The sequence below is a fragment of the Phyllobates terribilis genome, unplaced genomic scaffold (genome assembly GCF_046119375.1).
Source record: "Phyllobates terribilis strain yellow unplaced genomic scaffold, ASM4611937v1 Scaffold_7__3_contigs__length_470593459, whole genome shotgun sequence".
In the NCBI taxonomy this organism is placed as follows: Eukaryota; Metazoa; Chordata; class Amphibia; order Anura; family Dendrobatidae; genus Phyllobates; species Phyllobates terribilis.
In genome coordinates, this window is record NW_027362767.1 from 242,241,971 (window position 1) to 242,262,656 (window position 20,686).

General features: G+C 42.6%; 1 protein-coding gene across 1 annotated transcript in view; it reads right to left on the reverse strand.

Annotated features, from left to right (window-relative positions):
- The window catches only part of EEIG1 (estrogen-induced osteoclastogenesis regulator 1), a 54,929-nt gene extending 36,730 nt beyond the window's left edge, over positions 1-18,199 (reverse strand). The window contains exons 1-2 of the mRNA XM_073639992.1: positions 18,054-18,199; positions 5,654-6,431 (exon numbers count right to left, since the gene is read on the reverse strand). Of these exons, the coding sequence (XP_073496093.1) occupies positions 5,654-5,799 (146 nt within the window). The 5' untranslated portion in view covers positions 5,800-6,431; positions 18,054-18,199. The remainder of the gene's footprint in view (positions 1-5,653; positions 6,432-18,053) is intronic.
- Between the last annotated feature and the right edge of the window lie 2,487 nt (positions 18,200-20,686).

The following is a 20,686-nucleotide window of genomic DNA, read 5'->3' on the forward strand; positions in this document are numbered from 1 at the left end:
GAACCTAAAAGGCAAAGTGCTACCAGTAAGACGCTGAGTTCAGATGTAGCACACTGCAAGACACATAATGCCTATGACTGTGTGTCTATGACATATCAGCCACCGTAGGGAGCGATATTCATGCTCAATGCAGAATTTCCACTGACTACCACAAAGTAAAAATCCCCAAACTGCACGAAAAGGCCCCACTGGACTCAAGTCCCGGCTAACTCATGTCATGCCAATAATCCTACCAATTTGATATAAGACTCATATATACAACACTCTAATACGGAGGCAACATATCCAATATCTCTGCATGTAATATGGGGGCATATAGAGGTACAGACTAGTCCATATACTTCTATAAGTGCCATATTACTACTATTACAACTCAGCAACTGCCAATCCAACACTCCTGATAGAAAGATAGATGAACACAAGGTCAATTATCTCTTTTATTACCACTGTGTCATCAGTGAAGATATACTAGGGTCCTATCACAAGTGCACAATCTAGGTGTCGTCCTGTACCTGCAACTATTGCTACAGCAGGGGAACCAGCAATAAAGTGCATACAGTATCTGTAGCAGTGGTGGAACCAGCAGTAAAGTGCACACAGTATCTGTAGCAGCGGTGGAACCGGCAGTAAAGTGAATACAGTATCTGTAGCAGCGGTGGAACCGGCAGTAAAGTGCATACAGTACCTGTAGCAGAGGCGGAACCAACAGTAAAGTGCACACAGTACCTGTAGCAGCGGCAGAACCAGCAGTAAAGTGCGCACAGTACCTGTAGCAGCGGTGGAACCGGCAGTAAAGTGCATACAGTATCTGTAGCAGCGGTGCAACAGTCAGTAAACCATGTATAGTACCTGTTGCTCTGATGACACCCTTAGAGTAAGGCCACACAAACTGTGCCACCATGCGGTTTTACTAAATTTTGGAAAGGCTTTCGACAGTTGTATTACCAGCAAAACCATTACACTATTATTCAATATGAAAAAGGTGTTGATTTGTGGAAAAAACAAATGTCGGTGGGATTACTGCTTTAGGTGAGATTATCCTTAGACATTAGGAACCCACAGCCGGGAGTGCGGCACGATACCACACACGCACACAACTGTAGATCTAAACCCAATGCAATCAATGACCAGTTCTAATAGGACAATCTCCTGCGAGTGCTGGCAGCAATCACCGCTCAAGGAGGCCAGATGTCAACTTCTTTCCAATTTAGCAAGAGATATTACGGAACAAAACATAATGAGGAGCAGATCAGAAGGGCAAAGGCGCGGACAGGAGCGGTGATCCTACTGTCCAAGAATGGAATAATAGAGCTGTCTGCAATCAGAATGATGTTGTAGAGGAATCCAGGAAAAGATCCCAGTGAGAGGAGAGGTATAAGGTGCCAAATTCTTCTTGAAAAAATGGTCGAACTTGTCAACCCTGAAAAAATGTTGTGCGGTCATAGCCTAAGGCGACAATAACACATCCGTGTGAGATGCCCCAGTGCTGTCAGGTCTTTTACTTGACAAGGACCCATAGAGTTCCATTGATAGATACACACATCACTGATCTGTGTGTCTGATCACGGAGAATCAGAGCATGTCCTGTTATCATTTGTTTTGCAGATCCCTATAAAAATGGATGGAACATGGAACACAGACTCTTTACTTCAAAGTTCCATCTGAGTTCAATGCGTTTAACTGACCCGTTGCTAAGAATGAATGAATACAAAAAGTTCAGTCTCCCTGTTTCAGTCTGTAAAAACAGATGGGGAAAAAAATGGACGCAAAATGAGGGCAACCATTCGCATCTCATGGATGTAGACACAGACATGGATTTGTGATCGTAGCCTAAATTGCAGCGGACTCGAAGGGTGGGTTCTGCAGCGCAAATCTGTAACGGCTGGCCCAATCCTAAAGGTCAATTGTATAACGCCCCTAAACTAAAAACTTTGGTATAAGCCGAGCCAAATTTGTTTCTGCAGTTTGATAAAAAAAACAACTAAGCTTGTGATGAATACAGCCAAATGACAACCTCAGCTCTGCTATATCTCCAAACTGAAGAACCACTGTAATACACAGGCCCCCAAAAACTGCAGCCAGTGATGGGTAATATTTCCTTGCGTGTCTTTTACATGGAAAGGGTCAATAAACTTCTGTGCGATATTTGTCAATTCCCAGGAATTTCCCTTAATATTGCGGTTCAGCGTTTCCCATGCCCTTGCGCCTCCTGACGTCACCGGGTATTTGGCTTATCCAGAATTATCTGTGGGTTACGTTCACAAAAACCCTGATATCACTGTTTGCAATGCAAAGGGTTATAATTTCGCCTGCAGGTGTGACTATGGGTCAAAGGGTAAAATGAAAGATTAACTCCTACACTGCCCCGACTCATCTATGGGGAACAGGGTAAAGTAGGAGCATCCCGAAGGCACGCCAATAACTAAATAGTGCATGAATAGACTCGCTCCTCCCAGCTAAAAGCAAGACGCTGTCTAATCCCAGAACCTGATAAATTATACATAGTCAGAAATGGCCAAATCTGATCGTTTAGACGCCGGCGGTTCCACGTGACTTTGGGTGGATAAAGAGTTATCTGGAAATTTAAAGTGACAGGTCTATCAATCATTTAGGAAACACCAACATGTACAAGAGTCACATTCCAGATCATGTGCTCCATGGTCAGCGACTAACTTGCAGGTCAGATTCCACAGTGAAGCTGCGATTATGTCATCTGCCTGTTTGTTACGTTGTGTGCCAGGCCGAAAGATCAGATACACAGGAGAGGGAAAAGTGGTAATGTAGATGAACCGACATTCACATGTTAATGACCCCAATGCAAGTGGAGTGCCAGAGCTATGGGGGCAGGGGCTGCAGTCACACCAGGGTCCCCATGCTTAGGGAGCTCCTAAAGCCTCCCTGCCACATAAAGGGACAGCGGTTCTAAAAATGGCATGTGAAGGGGGTACAGATTTTGCATTTGGTTAATTGGAAGTATCCTATAACATTCACCAGTAATCACAGTGGTTGCCCAGGTCCCAGAGGCCTCAGTCCTGTTCATGGTGCTTACACTAGTCAGTGCCAGGACGTCGCGTGCATACAATGTCCTAACACAAGCTGAAGCCAGGTCCTTGTGCGCCAAAAAGGAAAAAAAAGACAGATTTTTTTTTTTTTTACTTTCCTGAACCCATGTCTGATTTTGTGATCTGGTCTAAGCAGGGGGTCGTCTAGCAGCAACCCAGCACTTTTAACCCTGAGGGTAAGTCCATGCGGGAGTTATACGCTGCTGCAAAAAATCCACAAAGGCAAAAAAATGTTTTCCAATTCAATCTATATATGGAAAATTTGCACTGTAATTTCACACGTTGTGGATGAAAAACCTGCTCCGCAGGTTAATTAATGCTTCAGATTTTTTTTTTTCATGCACATGGATGAGCGTTTGTAAAATCTCATCCACAGCGCTTGCACTGTAGGACACTGAGGATTTTACATCCTGCAAATCCTGGTAGAAAACCTGCAACAGTTTGTGCAAGCCTACAACTCTTTATCACTATACCTGGAAAATGTTAAAGCACTGCAAGTTACAGGATGCCCCATCAGTGACCACCAGGCACACCGTGCTGGGATGTGTTAGGACCTAAGTGTTTCGTGCAGTGCTACCCAGGCCCTGTTCAATCAGGGATTATGTAAGAAGTGTAAAGGGCAGGTTGGGACCAGCAGGTACCAGCCTCACCTGTACAAACACAGACACGGCTCAGCCTTGTGCGCACGTGTGAGGTTCCTACCTGTAAAGAGCTGCGTCATGGAAAGCTACGTATGCCTGCATGGAAAGGTACAGCAATAATAAAAAATTGTATATAAGGGTCTCGGCTCATTTTTCAGGCACATCGGAGGTATATGCAAGGAGCAGTCCCGGAAATTTACTCCAAAGCACCTACAGGTTCCCCTGCACAAGTGCATGCCCAAGACCAAGTTCACATGTAGCGGTGTTGCTGCATCGCAAATTGTCAGCAATTTATAGTAAAGAACAAGTAAATGTTTGTTTTTTTAAATCCCATTCACACATTGGGGAAAAAAACAGCATGAAAATAAAAGCATGGAGTGGAAATGAAATCTGCAGTGTACTAATTTTCACTGCAGATTTCACCCTATTCGCGGCTTAGTGATGGAGTAAGGTGAAGTCCGCAAGTAACACGTTCTGACCAAATCCGCAGCAGAAATTTTCCGAAACGTGTGAACATGTCTGTTTCACACACACACTGGTCCAATATGTGAAGGCATCCTGTAAGATGAGAGCCTTAAAGGGATGCACACTATTTATTTCCTAAATGACCAAGAAATAATTACGCCATACATGATACTAAAATATTTAATATTGCCATTTTTCACAATTATTGGGGTATCTCCCCTAGAAATAAGTGAAAATCCCCAAGTCGTGCTCTTCTGTCAAGTCTTTACAATTCTATTCAGCCATTTCTCAATTACATCTGTTTCTTCCTTTTCTGAAAGTGACAATAGCCTGTCATTACAGCTCCCGTGGGGGCTATTACCCCACGTTTCCCAGGCTCCTGAATACCATTCTGCCTTGCTATACTGCGATGCCTCCTGCACTTCCATACTGCCACCTATCAGGGTACACATGTCATTCAGGAGTCTCGGAAAGCTGGGGGTAAAAACGTAAATTCAGCTCTGCTGCTTCATTAACTTAACCATATAGTGTCTTGCTAGGGGTGTTACTACCACCACAAAAATAAATTCACATGAATGTCGAAGGTTCAGTAGGATCAAACTATGTATACCTCCGAAGAACGCCACTGTACAGCCATAGAGTACTGTACATCATGCAATGGCTATCACCTAGTGTGGCAGCTCTCATTATTACCCCCCCCCCCCAGTGTGGCGGCTCTCGTTATTACCCCCTAGTGTGGCGGCTCTCGTTATTACCCCCTAGTGTGGCGGCTCTCGTTATTACCCCCTAGTGTGGCGGCTCTCATTATTACCCCCTAGTGTGGCGGCTCTCATTATTACCCCCTAGTGTGGCGGCTCTCATTATTACCCCCTAGTGTGGCGGCTCTCATTATTACCCCCTAGTGTGGCGGCTCTCATTATTACCCCCTAGTGTGGCGGCTCTCATTATTACCCCCTAGTGTGGCAGCTCTCATTATTACCCCCTAGTGTGGCAGCTCTCATTATTACCCCCTAGTGTGGCGGCTCTCATTATTACCCCCTAGTGTGGCGGCTCTCATTATTACCCCCTAGTGTGGCGGCTCTCATTATTACCCCCTAGTGTGGCAGCTCTCATTATTACCCCCTAGTGTGGCGGCTCTCATTATTACCCCCTAGTGTGGCGGCTCTCATTATTACCCCCTAGTGTGGCAGCTCTCATTATTACCCCCTAGTGTGGCAGCTCTCATTATTACCCCCTAGTGTGGCAGCTCTCACACACTTGTGCACCTTATATATGCTTAGCCCCTTATGTGGCCGGTCACATACCTTTACCCTTTGTATCACAGATAATTAGTATTTGATCAGTAGCACAAAAGTGTCATCAGGAATCTAGGACCCACTAAAACCCTATAAGAATGCTAAACACATCCCTAACAAAAGACACAAACAAGAGGATTGAAGGCTCAGTTTCTGGCTATTGTCCCCGGTCACCTTTCCATACACTTACCTGCTAGACAAGTTGACAAAGTCCCCTCCATCCAGTAGCCTGACCTTACAGAAGAGGACCCCATTCACGAATGGCACGGCAGTCAGCTCATCCAGGGTGAAGAGGGTCTGGAACTTAAACTTTTTCTTCTTGGTCAGGAAAGCCATGAGTGACCCCACCGAGACCAGGAAAGTCTTAGGTTAAGAGAAAGCAGATGGAAGAGTTGGGGAAGGAGGAGGGGTGGGTTAGGAAGGAATGTTTTTCCCTTGTTTCGCAGAAAAGAACAAGCTTCAAAGTCTATTATCGCCCGTCAACTTCTATGTATCTGTGATTGGGGTGTCCGGCCCTTCTTCGGGAATGGATGGCCCAAGAACTGACTGAGAAGAGGAATGGTCTTTGGAGCATCTCCAGGGGTGGTAGGACTGGACCCGCAAACTCCAAACCTGCAGAGAAGGGGGTCCTTTTAAATTTCTTCCCGCTGTCGTTCTTGGAGGGGAACGAGGTTTCTTCCTGGCGGTCGCTGCAGACAAGAGGGTGTGAAATCAGAATGTGGCTTCACTTCTCTTCAATAAGACGTGCACTTTGGTAGCAGGGAGAGCTCGCTGCTCGTTCCTCCTGAGGCTGTGGAGGTTCAGCCAGTGATCGGCAGGAATCTGAACTCAGCACTGAGCTGCTAAAGACTCCTCCTCTACCGGCTCAGCGGGATGTGGAGGGGAGGAGAGCCGCCTCTGTCTCTGGATCCAGCAGCACCCTTACACTTCTTCTCATAGGCAGATCATCACCCTCATCATCCGCAGCGCTGCAACGAAAACAAACACATCACTGTCTGAGAAAGACAAGGACAGAAAAACAATCCGTAGGCTACAGAGATGTCAGCTGGAATCTGCACCGGGTCTCGGGATAAGAACGAGACTCAAGGACTAATATCACTTATATCATTTATTTATGATACGGTACTTAGTGACCTAGTCCACAGCGCCCGCATACGTTTGGCGGTCATGATAAAAAGAAAAAAAAAAATCATTAAATTTTTGTGGTTACAAAAAAAAAAATAATAATTTTGGATCACATTTTGTGCTTATATTAATTGGGCTCTATTTAGGCTAGGAATATAGGGCTACATGTCTGGTGCGACGCCAAAATCTAGGTGTCGCATTGAGTCACCACATCCAACGATTTCCTAGAAATGTTTCCAAACGTGTTGGATTATCTGTCTGGATTATTATTGTAATTTGCATGCGACTTGTCTGTGATTTGTTTTTGTTTTTTTTTTATACAGAAAAATCTCAGCTATAAAAAAAATTGTCGCAAGTCGTTCGGAGAGTATTGGTCGAGACACTTGTTGCAATAAACAAGTCTTACCCGTCGCAGGCCATGAGAGTGTCCCATTTGCCTTCCGTTGCACCAGTATTGCATATTTTTCCATTCCGAGGGGTACAGGGGTATCACCCTATTAGCAATGTATCCCATTATCTGCCTACATATTCATAAACACTGCCGACTTCCCGAAATACAAGTAAGAGCTGCTTCCAGCTGGCTGGGGCTATACAACGACTTTGGTCGCGTCAAAGATTATTCAAGTGATTTGGGGGACACAAGCAAACTGCAAGGTACAGCGACAAGCGAGATGCAGAAATTCAGAATCGGTTGCAGTTTTTCCGGGTCGTTTGCATTATGCTGCGATGTAGCAGCGGCGTACAGCGATCTGCAGCCAAAGTCACAGTGTGGCCCCAGCCGAGCCGTCCCTGGGAGTCACAGCGGAGAGTATCCAACTAAAATGCAAACAGGATAATGCAAAGTATGTGAAAGAAAACCAGAAAACCTGGGCGGATGCTTATACATGCCGTCGTCTTTTCCTTCTGAGTGGGTTTTGCTACAAGTGCTCATTGTTCTATGTATAGGGCATGGCTGCCCACACAACGCAGAAACGCGCAGTCATGGGTGCCGGCATATGTGACGACAAGACACGCAGCCCGAAGTCAGACGTGATCACAGAATAACAAACTATATACAGGCAATCGCTTAAAAGGCAATTCTCAGCAAATAGGAGGAATTGCTAATCAAGCAGGCAAATCTTCGCTTACAAGATTTTCCAAGAATATTAAAAAAGGGAAAATAAACAATGGCTGCTTTCTTCCAGCCCCAAACATATCCATAAAATGTGTCTTGTATTACAGCTAAGCTCTACTGAATTGAGCAGGGCTAAGCTGTAATACCACGTACAACCTGTGAACACGTGGGGTACTGTTTCAAGAAATAAAAATAGCCAAGTTTTTCTGATCCTGGACAACCCCTTTAACAATTAAAGGGGTATTCTAACTTTTAAAGGCAAAACAATGCTTTTTAAATCAGTAGAAATATACTGCGTTGACCCCATGGTTACTAAAACAAGGGGTCAAATTCTTTTGGATATATCAATATCTTCCATAGACTGTAATCTATGGTCTATAATCTCCCATGAGACATGGGACCCCCATTATGGTAATTAACCAGAGTCTGGAATATATTACGAAATGTCCATGTTCGGAATACCCCTTTAAGACATTGAATAGTTTTTATTTGGCCTTTTCAACAAAATTTTAATTTTTTACTTTGCACTATACTCATACTTGGGATGAAAATGGCACTAGAGCGCCTCCTATGGCAGCTGAATAAACAGCAGTTAAATGGAAATTGTACTCAGTAAGTATGGCATTTGCATTCACATTTTTTGGGGTAGAGTTCACTACTTAATACAATAAACCTAAAATGGAGAGGCCCCGCCGAGGTCTGGGCAACAACCTGCCCTCCTCGGTCACATACATACACAGGTACTATTGAGAAGCGAATGCACAAGCGCCACAAGTGTAGACATCAGTGCCGGACTGACGAGAAGTTCAAGGTGTTCCACTTTGTATTGTCCGGCTCTTATATCTGTCCATGTGACAGAGAGGAGACAGAAGGAAATAACTGTCCGTGTTCCTGACTCCCTCATAAATTATTTGGTGTTTTCCCATTTAGTGGAAATCTTAAAGGGAAACTCCAAAGCCAAAGAAATGTTGTTGCACAGTAATAGCAGTGCATGCCCCAGGTGACAACTGCAGATCCTCATAAAGTTTGATGATGTGCAATTGTCACAGTGGTGTTGACGGTAGCAGCCATTATTGATGAACAATGCCTCTTGCTCAACTTCTACTTTTTTATATTTTGACCCCTATGTCCTCACTTTAACATCCTGAAACCCCATTGACACAAAGAGCAAAGGGGGATGTAGAACTGGTTCAATGCTGCATCCCCTTCTAAAGGCGACCATATACATTGGACCAAAGTCTGTCGAAACTAAGTTCAGCAGGTCAATCAGATTAGGTGTTTGCCCAAGATTCGTTTGGCACATGTCGGGGATAAAATAGATCGGGCATGCTACATTTCAACGTTCATGCCCAATGAAATGGTAAGAAGTCTAGTCACGGCCGACTCCACTTTCCCCATTGAGAAACTGAAAGTGCATGTGTATGGGGGAGCTCCGGAGGGATAGACAACAGCCAAATTGGTGCTCAGTCGACAGCAAACCAAGATGGGCAGCTAAAAGAGCGAGGCTCTATTCACGTATCCATTTTGGGATTTATGTTCATCTGTTCTGTTTTTAGGAGTAGAGAAATGGAATTCATGCCCAAAATTGATCCAAATGGAAGAAAAGAAGGACCCCATTGATTATTATGGGATCGGTCTGGCTTGGTGAAGAAAAAGAGCAACATGCAGAACTTTTTCTTCTGTTGCAAAAAAACAAAACAAAAGGAAACCCATAATAATCAATGGGTTCCCTCTCTGCTTCCAGTTGCATCAGTTAGCGAACGGATCAGTCTTTTTGGCATGGAACACAGCCTAAGGCTCGATGCACACTGGCATTCGCAATTTTCTTAGTGCTTTTCTTCTGGGGCAAAATGACAGATGGAGACAAGTATAAAGGAACGTAAACTAGCACTGAGACCCCTTCATTCTCTGGATTTTAGAGATTGTCTTATAGGTCATTGGTGGTCCAATGACATATCCTAGGGATATGCCATCATTTTATTGGATGGGAAAACCTTTTAATTGCATCTCAGCCTGAACAGGGAAATTCAGCCGGGACTGGCAGAGTGACGCTACGGGTCTTAGCTCGCCCAAAGTTCCTGACAAGTCCTTTATTTCTCAAACCCCGAGATCAGTCATTGATTTCTTTCCTTCTTTTTCAGACTCAGCAGGAACTCAGCAACATATGCAAATGACAAGGGACAAAAGGTATAAAATATATATAGGCAAATTATTTTATGATAGGGCTGAGTACAGCTTCCAGGATGGCACTGGCAGATTTGCTCAACATCAATCGCCCCTCCTGCGCACCACAAAGGGAAATTCAGGTGCTCACGCTCCTTATTCCCTTCCTGACCAGGCGATTTTTCATTTTTTGCGCATTCGTCTTTCCTCCCTCCTCTTCCAAGAGTAAAAACTTTTTATTAAATTTTTTTTCTTTACAACATTTACTATACGGGTTAATTCATTTTATTTAAAAGCTTGGACTATTATGTATACGGCGATAGCAAATAAGGTAAGTTTTTTTATTTCTTTAATGGGGAAAAAAAAGTGGGGAGTGATTCAAACTTTTATATACATTTATCTATGTAATAAAACATTTTTTCTTAATTAGCACTATTTTTTAGTACCCTTTAGGGGACTTGAACTTGCGATAGTTTGATCTCTTGTACTATATACTGCTTTATTAGAGTACGAAAATGGTAGCAAAGCGTGCCCCTGCCTGCCATGGAAATTCACTGGTGCCCGGTAATTAAGTCATGAGAGAGGGCGCAATGGGCGCCAAAAAATGATCACATGACGCGATTGCTCCAAATTAGTCGCCTAAGGCTTTAAAGGGTTATTTCTCAACTTTGTCGAATAGTGCTTGTAAATACCAGCAATTTTGCAATTTATTGCTTATTAAAAATTTTAGCCGTTCTTGAGATATTAACACTTTTCTTTTGCTTACAGCGTGTTGCCTTGAAGACAGACCACCACTTTTAGACAGTAGAACATGCACAGTGCTTACAAGCCCTTTTCTATTGAGCTTGTAAAAAAGCCTGTTTTGAAGCTGGCCAGGATCACTGAAAAGCGCATAGCTGGTTACTCCCAGGAAAATGTCAGCGCACTGCTTACAAGCAAGAAAGCAGCAGGGGTCGGTTTCCAATGCAACAAGTTGTAATCAAAAGAAAAAGTGTTAAGATCTCAAGAACGGATGAAAATTTTAATAAGCAATAAATTGCAAAAAGGCTTGTCTTTACAAGCACTATCCAACAATATCCATTGATGAAGATGAGAATAAACCTTTAAGTGGTTTAACAGCTGCAATTGTAGCTAACTGGAGACTGGGGAAGACTATATGGCTAGCATTCACATTGTATGGAGTGAGCGCAGCTCCTGAGCCCGCTCTATACACCTGCCCCAGATGTATGATACAAACACACATACGGTACATGTCGGGAAGGGGTTAAAGACGTTGATTCTCCAACTTTTTACCATTGGAGGCAGCTATAGTACCCCCCTCTTAAAATAAATATCATAAGTATTACGGAGATTGCATGATGGCGATAAGTTTGCAGAATTTAATTTCTCCTGTGAACAGAGCTAGATCTGGCCGGGCTGGGATTAAGCTGAGCTCTGCTGAATTACGTCGGGAGCGCAGTCCGGGCTATTTTTGTTTATGTCTAAATCCTCGGTGGGAAAGACTATACGTCTTCCAATTATCTCTCCATAGACCTTGTACTAATCCACCCAAATGTGACCAGTCTAACAACAGCTCCTAGTTCTTAAAGTCACATGAACCAACAAACATTTATGTGACTTTAACTCCACTCCTTCCCCACCCTACTACCATTTACTACCGTCCTTGAAACCCTAACATAAGAGGAGAGAAATCACTGCGCCTTTTTGCCAAAGCATGACTGATTTGAATGGACATTGTGTAATGCTTAATTTCCCCTGTGGAGGCGCTGCAGGGAAATTTAACAGTTACCGTCAAGGTTTACCCACAGATTAAGTGATCACGGATTTTCGAAAAGGAATTATTCAAGGAGTACAATCCATTAAAAGTGGTTTCCTTGTAAAACAAGAGACTAAGTTTAGCCATCTCTATCTGATCGGTAGTAGCCTAACTGCTGAGACCAACGCCTAAGGCGGCGACTTGTCTCCTGGGAAGAAAAAAGGCTTAAGCATTGAAATTCAACAAGACTGATTCTTCTCTCCATCAACATCATCTAGCCCAGGACTAATATATTGATGACATCATGCCATGGAAGTGAATGGAATCTGTTGACAGCTAACGCTGACTTTGGGAGCTGGTTCTTTACTGTAAGAGCATTAATTATATAAACAGCCAACCTAAAAATCTGATGAAAGCAGGGACTGTCCATGGTTTAAAAAAAAAAAAAAAAAAGGCTCAGATGCTTTTTTTTTAGGAGAATATAACAAAAACTTATGAACACATGTAAAATTCTTGTACTGAATGTTGACCCAGTCGATCAACACCTGAAACCAGGAGGGGAAAAACTTGCTCTTTTTAGGGCCAACTGAATCATATGGATTTCCTTATAGCCCTTCATTTTGTCCTTTTCCACTCCTCGGTTGAACTTGATGGACAAGTCTTTTTTCAACTTGATATCTAAAGAATAAATGTTATTTTTTGTGTATCGAAAATTAGCTCTTTTGATGCATTTTTTTTTCTTTGCGTTTTTTGACCTGTGATTCATTTTTTTAAACAACAAAGAATGTCAATTCTATCAGTGTTTTTACTGAAGTTTTCTTCATTGACATCAAATCTGGTTTAGCATCCAAAACAAAACATTTTTTTAGCCATATTCTGCATTTTTCATGCAGAAAAAAAATGCACTTGTGAATGTACCCTAAGGCTATGTTCACATGTTGGGTTTTTCAGTGTCACAAATCTGCAGCAAAACCCAATCTCTAGCAGAAAATCACCTGCATCAAAAACGCAGGTTTTATGTGTTTTTTTCACTGTCCTTCTGTCTCTATGAATGTACATAAAGTTCTGAGGAAAAAAAAGAACCCTATTCTACTTTGCCATCAAAAACAATGAAAAAACGCTGATGCAAATTTTGGTGCGTTTTTTTTCACCACCCATTACTTCCTACAGGTGAAAAAACACTTAAAGAAGTGACATGCTCTATTTTCCAAAAACCCAACCAAGGAACAAAGTACACAACAAAAAAAAACAAGATGCGTGAAACATTCTGGTTTCTCATAGACTTTGCTGGTACTGCAAAACACAGCTGAAAATTTGCATAAAAACACAACATGTGTGAACATAGCCTAATAGTTCAAACAAAATAGATGATTTCATGAAAATTTATTCCCAAAGTGTGGTTCTAAAGTTTCGCAGGGTTTTTTTGGCGCTTTTTTTTCCCCCTATAGACTTGTATCGGAAGAATAAAAGAAAAAGAAAAAAATAATTAAATAAATTAGAAAAAAGAGAAATGCATAAAAAAAAAAAGCACTAAACACACGATAATGAGAGCAGATTGGTCATCTGTATTTTGCTGTGGAAGCCTACGGTAAAAACACTAACTTTCTTTTCTTTTTGCTATGTCGGTGCTTGTAAAAAAAACTAGTTAACAGACTAGCTCAGATTTTAATGGATCGGAATAGGCATTTTTATTTTTGCCCAGTCATATAAAACATCAAAGTTTCTGAAGAATTATAGGGAGTGAGCTGAACCCTGCCCAACAACCCTCGTGACTCCTCTACAATTTACCGTATATCTCTAGTCAAGGACGGGTCCTGGTACAGGCTGTGATCTTCACTCTGTGTAAATACCATAACCATGGCTTTCTTGGCATATCGTCACCATAATGGTCATTCTAGCATTTATATAAATAGGCTAGAGTTGAAAGAGTAATTCTCCCTGTAGACTAGGCTACTTATTGCCAGAAACGGCACCACTCTTGGTCACAGTCTGTGCCTGGTATTGCAGTTCAGCTCTATTTACTTAAACAGGACTGAGCTGCAATGTTCCAATCATGGACGAGAGTGGCGCTGTTTCTAGGAAAAAAAAAGCATCCCATATAATTCCTTTAAGAACATTCAGCTTTTTCTGTGAAAAACTGTTAACACAGAAGGCATCTGACTGCTCCAGTGGTCCCTGCCAGTCTTTAAATAATTTTCTGCAGTAATCACATGCTGTATCTCGTGTAGTTTATGCAAGTTTTTCAAAGGTTATGCACACACATTCCAAAATATTTTTTTTTATTTTTCTTTTGCTTCGTAAATGCAAACTTTCTAAATAGTCTTCCAATTAAAAATGTTCTATCATTTTGCTGCTGATGTCTGTAAGTCCTTGATCCGACTGAAAGATCTGCAAAAATGTCACAAATTGGCTGTCTGCTCCCCTATCCCTTCTCTCAGTGTTAGTGATCGCAAGGGGGGTTGTACACAGAGCAGCAGGGGACAACTGAGAGAGTATCTTGGAGGACACAGAAAAAAAAAAAAAAAAGCTATAGACAAGGAAAGCACATGGAAAGGAAATAAGCACTGGATAGAAGCTGTGCTGATACAGGAAAGCAAGGGAAGGCATCAGCACCCTGGATACACACAGACCTCACATCCAGCCTGTATTACTGGGAGGTACGCTCCCACAAGAAAAACAGCTGAAACTTGGATCAGGATGTAAAATGCATATCAGAAGGGATCTGAAAATGAATGAAGATTTCAGCATGAAAGTTAGTGCAATTCTATTAATTAAAGGTACCCATGACTACTCGAACATTCCGTTTATCTGTTCTGTTCTTGGAATGGACAAACAAAATGTTCGAACAGACATGTAAAAGTCTTTTTTTTTTTCATGCCATAGGTGTCCATAGCCTTTAAAGTAGTTGGCACACAAAAAAAAAAAACATTAATTTATCAATCCACAGGATCTGTATGACATCTTGGATCCCTGTACTAGAATTGAGGAGTGGTCATGTATGCAAACTACCACTCCAATCAATATCCATGGGACTGACAGTGATAGTCGACTCAGTATTTTCGCCACCGATACAAATAGCTTCACTCTCATAACCCTACATGATCCAGAAGGGAGATGAAACTCGTAAAAAAATAGAAATACCTTGGTTATTAATAATGAAGCTCATATGAAAGGACGGGATGAGGACTGAGTCAGGAAAGATGTCAGTGACAGCTCGTCGGAACACGACACCTACATAGTGTGACTCTGACTTTCACCCGCTGACACAGTGCTGCGAGATGTGCATTACGCCGGTGTTTTTGGATACTGTTCCCAGAGCGAAGGTCCTTTTTAATATAAATCAGCGTCACTCACATTACTAAAGAGGTCATAAACGTCCTGATATGTGACCCTCCCACCGAAATATGACAAGAGATAGCGAGGATTATTAATAGCTATGGAGCAGTCCAAGAACATCACGGCTCAACTCCAAGGAGATTTCAAGATACTTCCCGGTCCATAAGGAGTGACACCCAACTGTAACAACATTTATGTATCCACTGTGCTGCCGAAAATGATGATTCTTGAGCCGGCTGAAAAATCATCTCCCCTGACGAAGAAGCCTTTTGCATCTATCATGTATGCCACTAGGAATGCAGAGGCAGCTAGGATGCTGAAGTTGGTTTCTAATTCTGCAGTTTCCTATTCAACAAATTTTTTTTTTTTCGGTTTTTAAACAGGTATAACGACAAAAAAAAAATCACAATAATAAAATACAACGCAGCAAGGTGCCCTGATGTGAATAAGTTGAAGAGCAGCTACAAAAGTCATAAAACTGGCACAAAAATGGGCAAAAGTGGGCACTGAAGGGTGTTATTGAAAGGGTTAAATTACTTTGGGGCACTGATCTCACACTGCAAACAAACAGATAGTGATGCCTCACATCAAATTTAGATTGGTCCATCCTGTCCCAAATGGGTTCTGGGAATAAGAACTGGCTTCAGAGTGGGCAAATATTCAAATCAGTGAAAATTGTCTAAGTAACTGGTGTTTTTCAGGGGTTAAATGACTTTGGGCCACTTTATCTCACACCACCTATACACAGATAGTGATGGCCCGCATCAAATTCAGGTCACTCCAGCCTGGCCCAAATGGGTTCTGGGCATCAGAACAGGCATTAAAGCGGGCAAATAGTCAATTTTCACAGATTTGAATAAGTAACTGGAGTTTTTCAGGGGTTAAATGACTGGGCCAGGCTAGAGTGAACTGAATTTGATGCAGGCCATCACTATGAATGTAATGGTAATGTGAGATGAGTGGCCCAAAGTCATTTAACCCCTTAGAAACACCAGTTACTTATTCAAATCTGTGAAAATTGGCTATTTGCCCATTTTGATGCCCAGGACCCGTTTCGGCCAGGCTGGAGTGACCTGAATTTCACGTGGGCCATCACTATCTGTGTGTCTGCAGTGTGAGATCAGGGGCCCAAAGCCATTTAACCCTTTCAATAACACCCTTCAGTGCCCACCTTGATGCCCATTTTTGTGCCAGTTTTATGACTTCTGTAGCTTCTTTTAAGCTTATTCACATCAGGGCATCACTGGGCACGAGGATTTTATGAAGTGGGGATGGGGCCGTTGTTGGGAGGAATAGCGGTTAGCCAAAAAACTGTTTTGCTGGATTTACAGCATGTTTAGACAGACTGACCACACAGAACTAGTGCCAATATACGATCGTTCTCGGCAGCACATTTCCTGTTTACATAGGACAATGTGCTGCTGAGAACAATGATTTATATTTTCGCTACTTAGTTGGGTGATTGCTGGCCAGCACAGAAGGCCTGATAGCTCGCTCCTAGGAACACTTGCTCCCCCATTATCATCCCATCAAAAAGTAGTATTTTACTGACAGCTATCAAGTGTACGGCCAACCTTAAAAAACCAAAATCACTGATAATTGATGTAATTAAGATTAGGCGTAAACAACACTTAATCCAAAAACGACAGATCACTGGTTAATAGGTAACAGGTAGACAATAGATGAGGTCACTAGATCACAAGCAGACGTTTGTATATTTATTAAAGGGGCTGTCCATTGTATCAACCGTAGGGTGGTCGCTCTATTAGGCTTAACCTTTTCCCGACATTCACCGGTGGGGATATATGGAAAAGGCGAATGTATAGGAGCACACGCCACACACAGCTAGCCCCAGCCTCTAAGGCCACGTTCACACGTTCAGTATTTGGGTGCCAAAACCAGGAGTGGAAAATAAATGGAAAAGTGGTGGTCCTCTGATTGTTCCACCCCTGATTTTGGCTTAGAAATACTGAAAGGTAAAAAACAACAACTCACCAAATACTCAACGTGTGCACAAGGCCTAATAGTAGCGATCAGAGCTGCTCCGAATGCTGCTGTCTAACCACCTAAATGACAATTTCTAAAAGCAGCATTTAGGCGGTGTGCTGATTTATTCAGCCATCGCAGCCCCCCTACGAAAGTATTGCAGTGTGCCCATATGTTATTATGCAAGTTACAGGCCTATTGAACTCCATCCCCCACACCTATGAAGCCCAGTCGTTAAATTCACCATATATTGCATTACTGGGCTATTGTAGTATACAGTACAAGCAATCAAACAATTTCAGGTTTAAGGGGACAAAGAAAAAAAAAATTTTTTTTTTTAAATATTAAATTAAAACAAAAGTTTGAATTACCCTTTTTTCAATGCAAAAAAAAAAAACCTCATTTGGCATCGTCAAGATGTCTGCAAAACTCTTAGCCATCGAAATATCAACATCAGCTTGGCGCGCAAAAAACATCAATGAAAGAAAAAAAAGAAATGATGAGAGTTGTGTTGTTTCTTTTTACAAAGATTTGCATTTTTTTTTAAAGACTAAAATAACAATAATAATAATAATAATAATAATAATATACCATACAAGCTTGGTATCGCTGTAATCGTACCGAGCTGGAGAATCATGTTATTGCACAATGAACGCTCTAAAAATAAAGTTGTTTTTTTTATTTTAATTTCCCCCCCCCCCATGTTTCATTTTTATTATACGATAAAATGAAGGGCGTCATTCAAAACTACAACTCGTCCAGGAAAATAAAAAATCATGGCTCTCGTGGAGGAAGAGTAGGAAAAAAAAAATAAATAAATAAATAAATAAATTGCCTAAGAAGAAAAGGGATTAGATTTTTGGTTGCTAGAGGCAACATTATCACTTTGCACCAATTTTTATAAATGCACCAAGGCATTAGGTGAGCACCAGCAGTGATAGGGTTACCATGCAGCCGTCAGTAACTACAACAATCTAGGCAGTGCCATTTAGACAGATTTTAGCACTGCAAGAGCTGCCCTAAAGGATGCCCCCTAATTCCTGCCCCATGCAGACCCCCCCCCTGCAGCGTTTCCCGGTACCTGGCACCAGTCCGGGCTGCATTATTTACCTGGAGCGGTGCTCAGCTCTCCTCACGTCTCTTCCTGCCGTCCGCTTACCACAGTCTACTTTACGCTATGAACGTAAGAAGCGCCACGCTCCGCACACCGTCCGCATAAACAACACATTCTACTTACGCAAGCAACGTAACAACCGCCAACTCTTCACCTTCCAGAATACAGAGAACACAGCAGTAGTGACGCGTCCTGTTGGAAGACGCTCAGTGATTGGAAGGTTTTTACAGCCCGGAGAGATTCTATTGGCGGGTTACAAGCGGCGCTGAATTTGATTGGCCACGGTTTGGGTGAGCGCGTTCTGTGATTGGAGGAGAGGTCAATTGAAGTAGCCGAAGCTTGTGTTTTGGGCTCAGAGACAGGAGCTTGATGTGCCTGGAGCTGACAGCTGCGGGAATTACAATGGAGTGGCTGCTAAATAAATTCAGAGGCTCCGTGAGAGAAATAACACAGAGTCTGAGCTCATAAAATACACACTTTGGGATCTAGTAAAAATAAAATAAAGGAAAATGTCTGGCCCAATTCGTATTCACTTTTTACCTCAGGGTGTTACGAAAAGAGGGACAAAATATGGAAGCATCATTATGAACCCTTATTATTGATTTATTAAAGGTACAGGCCCAAAAGCCAGAGACTGTGGTACTGAGATGGGCTGGTCTCCATGACAACCATACTTCTGACAGAAATAAGAAGGGGACATGCCGCTTTCACACCTTGGTGTTTTGCGGTTTGGGTACGGACCGGCCGTGGGTCATACGACGCTGATGATTTGAAGTTGAGACACGCACGGCTGGTCTGTACCCAGAGCAGGAGACCGGCATCTCCCCTTCTTATTTCTGTCAGAAGTATGGTTGTCATAGAAACCGGATGTAGAACAATCAACAATGACATCAATGTTTACATCAGAGACTGGTTATATATTGATAATGTATCCTTAGGATAGATAATATCCGATCAGCACCCCCACAGATTAGCGGCTGCTATAAAATGGCCGTTCTCTGGCACTGCAGCTCAGGTCCCATTCACTTCAGTGGCACTGCCACCTTCTTCCATTGCTCCATGGCCCACTTCTGATGCCCATTCTGTAGTGGATCAGTATGGTCACTCTGACCGGCATGCGGCTACACAGCCCCATACATGGCAAGTTGCGATGCTCTGCGTGATCTGACACCTTTCCCCCATAGTCTGCCGAACTTTTTAAAGGGGACCTGATAGCTGACTCATGCTGCCCAATCTACAACTACTCCATAATTTCAAGCAGACATGTTTTATTCTGAATTGATGCAGTGTTTCAAAGAAAACACCGACGGTGTAAAGTGACTAATCCGAGGCTGGTCTCTGGCGGCATTTACCCCCAGCTCTCCTTGAGTGACAGATCTCTCCCTGTGTGTAGAGAGACATGTCACTAAGCCGCCGGGTACCTGCCTTGGAGTAGTCAACTGAGCCTCATGGCCAGGGGCATAACTATAATAAGTGCAGGGGTTGAAAATGCACCCGGGGGCCCAAAAGTTCCCTTTGGCCTATATAAAAAGACCAATGCCATTAAAGTCTTGCAATAATTGGGGGCCCCGTTGGAGCTTTTGCATTAGGGCCCCTGAGCTTCAAGTTACGCCACTGCTCATCGCTTCTAAATGCACCATAAGTTTTCTCTGAAGCGTCCCAGTAAAACATGCCTCCCTGAATTGCAAGAGCCAGCGCCTGATCGATGGGCTTCATTCCCTACCCACATGAGAGTCTTGTGTGCCCACCACTTTAACCAGTTCACCGTTCTCCTTCCTTGGACTATATTTGGTAGCTACTTACCACTGCGTCCCGGTTACACACCACAAGTCCTACCATTTTGGAGATGCGGTGACCCAGTCGTCTACCATCACAAGATTTGTCTCCTGAAGGAAAGCACTTGCTGTCCACTGGCACCTACAACATTTTCAGCAGCCATAGCGCCTACTTGGCTGTGCAAATGAATGTTGTTTTAGTTTTTGTAGCCTATAAAAATTTCCTTTGAAGAAAAATGGTAAAACAATAAGATTTCAAAGGACACTGTGTAATAATTCATATTTCCTGTGGTGGCACTGCAGGTGAGTTACACACCTGCCAGGCTCGTCCACAGATTACTGCTGATTACTGGGGGTCCCAGTAACATGGCGCACATAAATCAGCTTATCTTGGGTGGGGCCCATCTAATAAAAATATATTTTCCGAAGTACATAACCCTTTAAGTAAAACTTGTCACTTGCTATAAATATATGATTTTCTTACTTGGTGTAAATGACTCTACTCTCCTGAATCTACCGTTATTTTTCTTTTGTTCCTGCGCCTCTCCATTCCTGAGTTATGGCCCTCTTTTCGGTGTATATAAGTCCATTTTTATATACAACTGGGTGTGATTATTAATAGGACGCCCACAAGAGTTGATGATCACACCCACTTGACGCAGAAACACAAGAAAAACAATGCCGGATTCAAGACAACAGCGGTATTTACACCAGGTTAAAAAAAATTACATATTTATGGCAAGTGACAGGTCCTCTTTAAATTTTAGGTGGGTATAAACTGTTTGTAAAATGTAGAAACCATTTTGCTTTTATGGAACCAATTTTTTTTTTCCCAAGAGAGACTCTCAGCACCG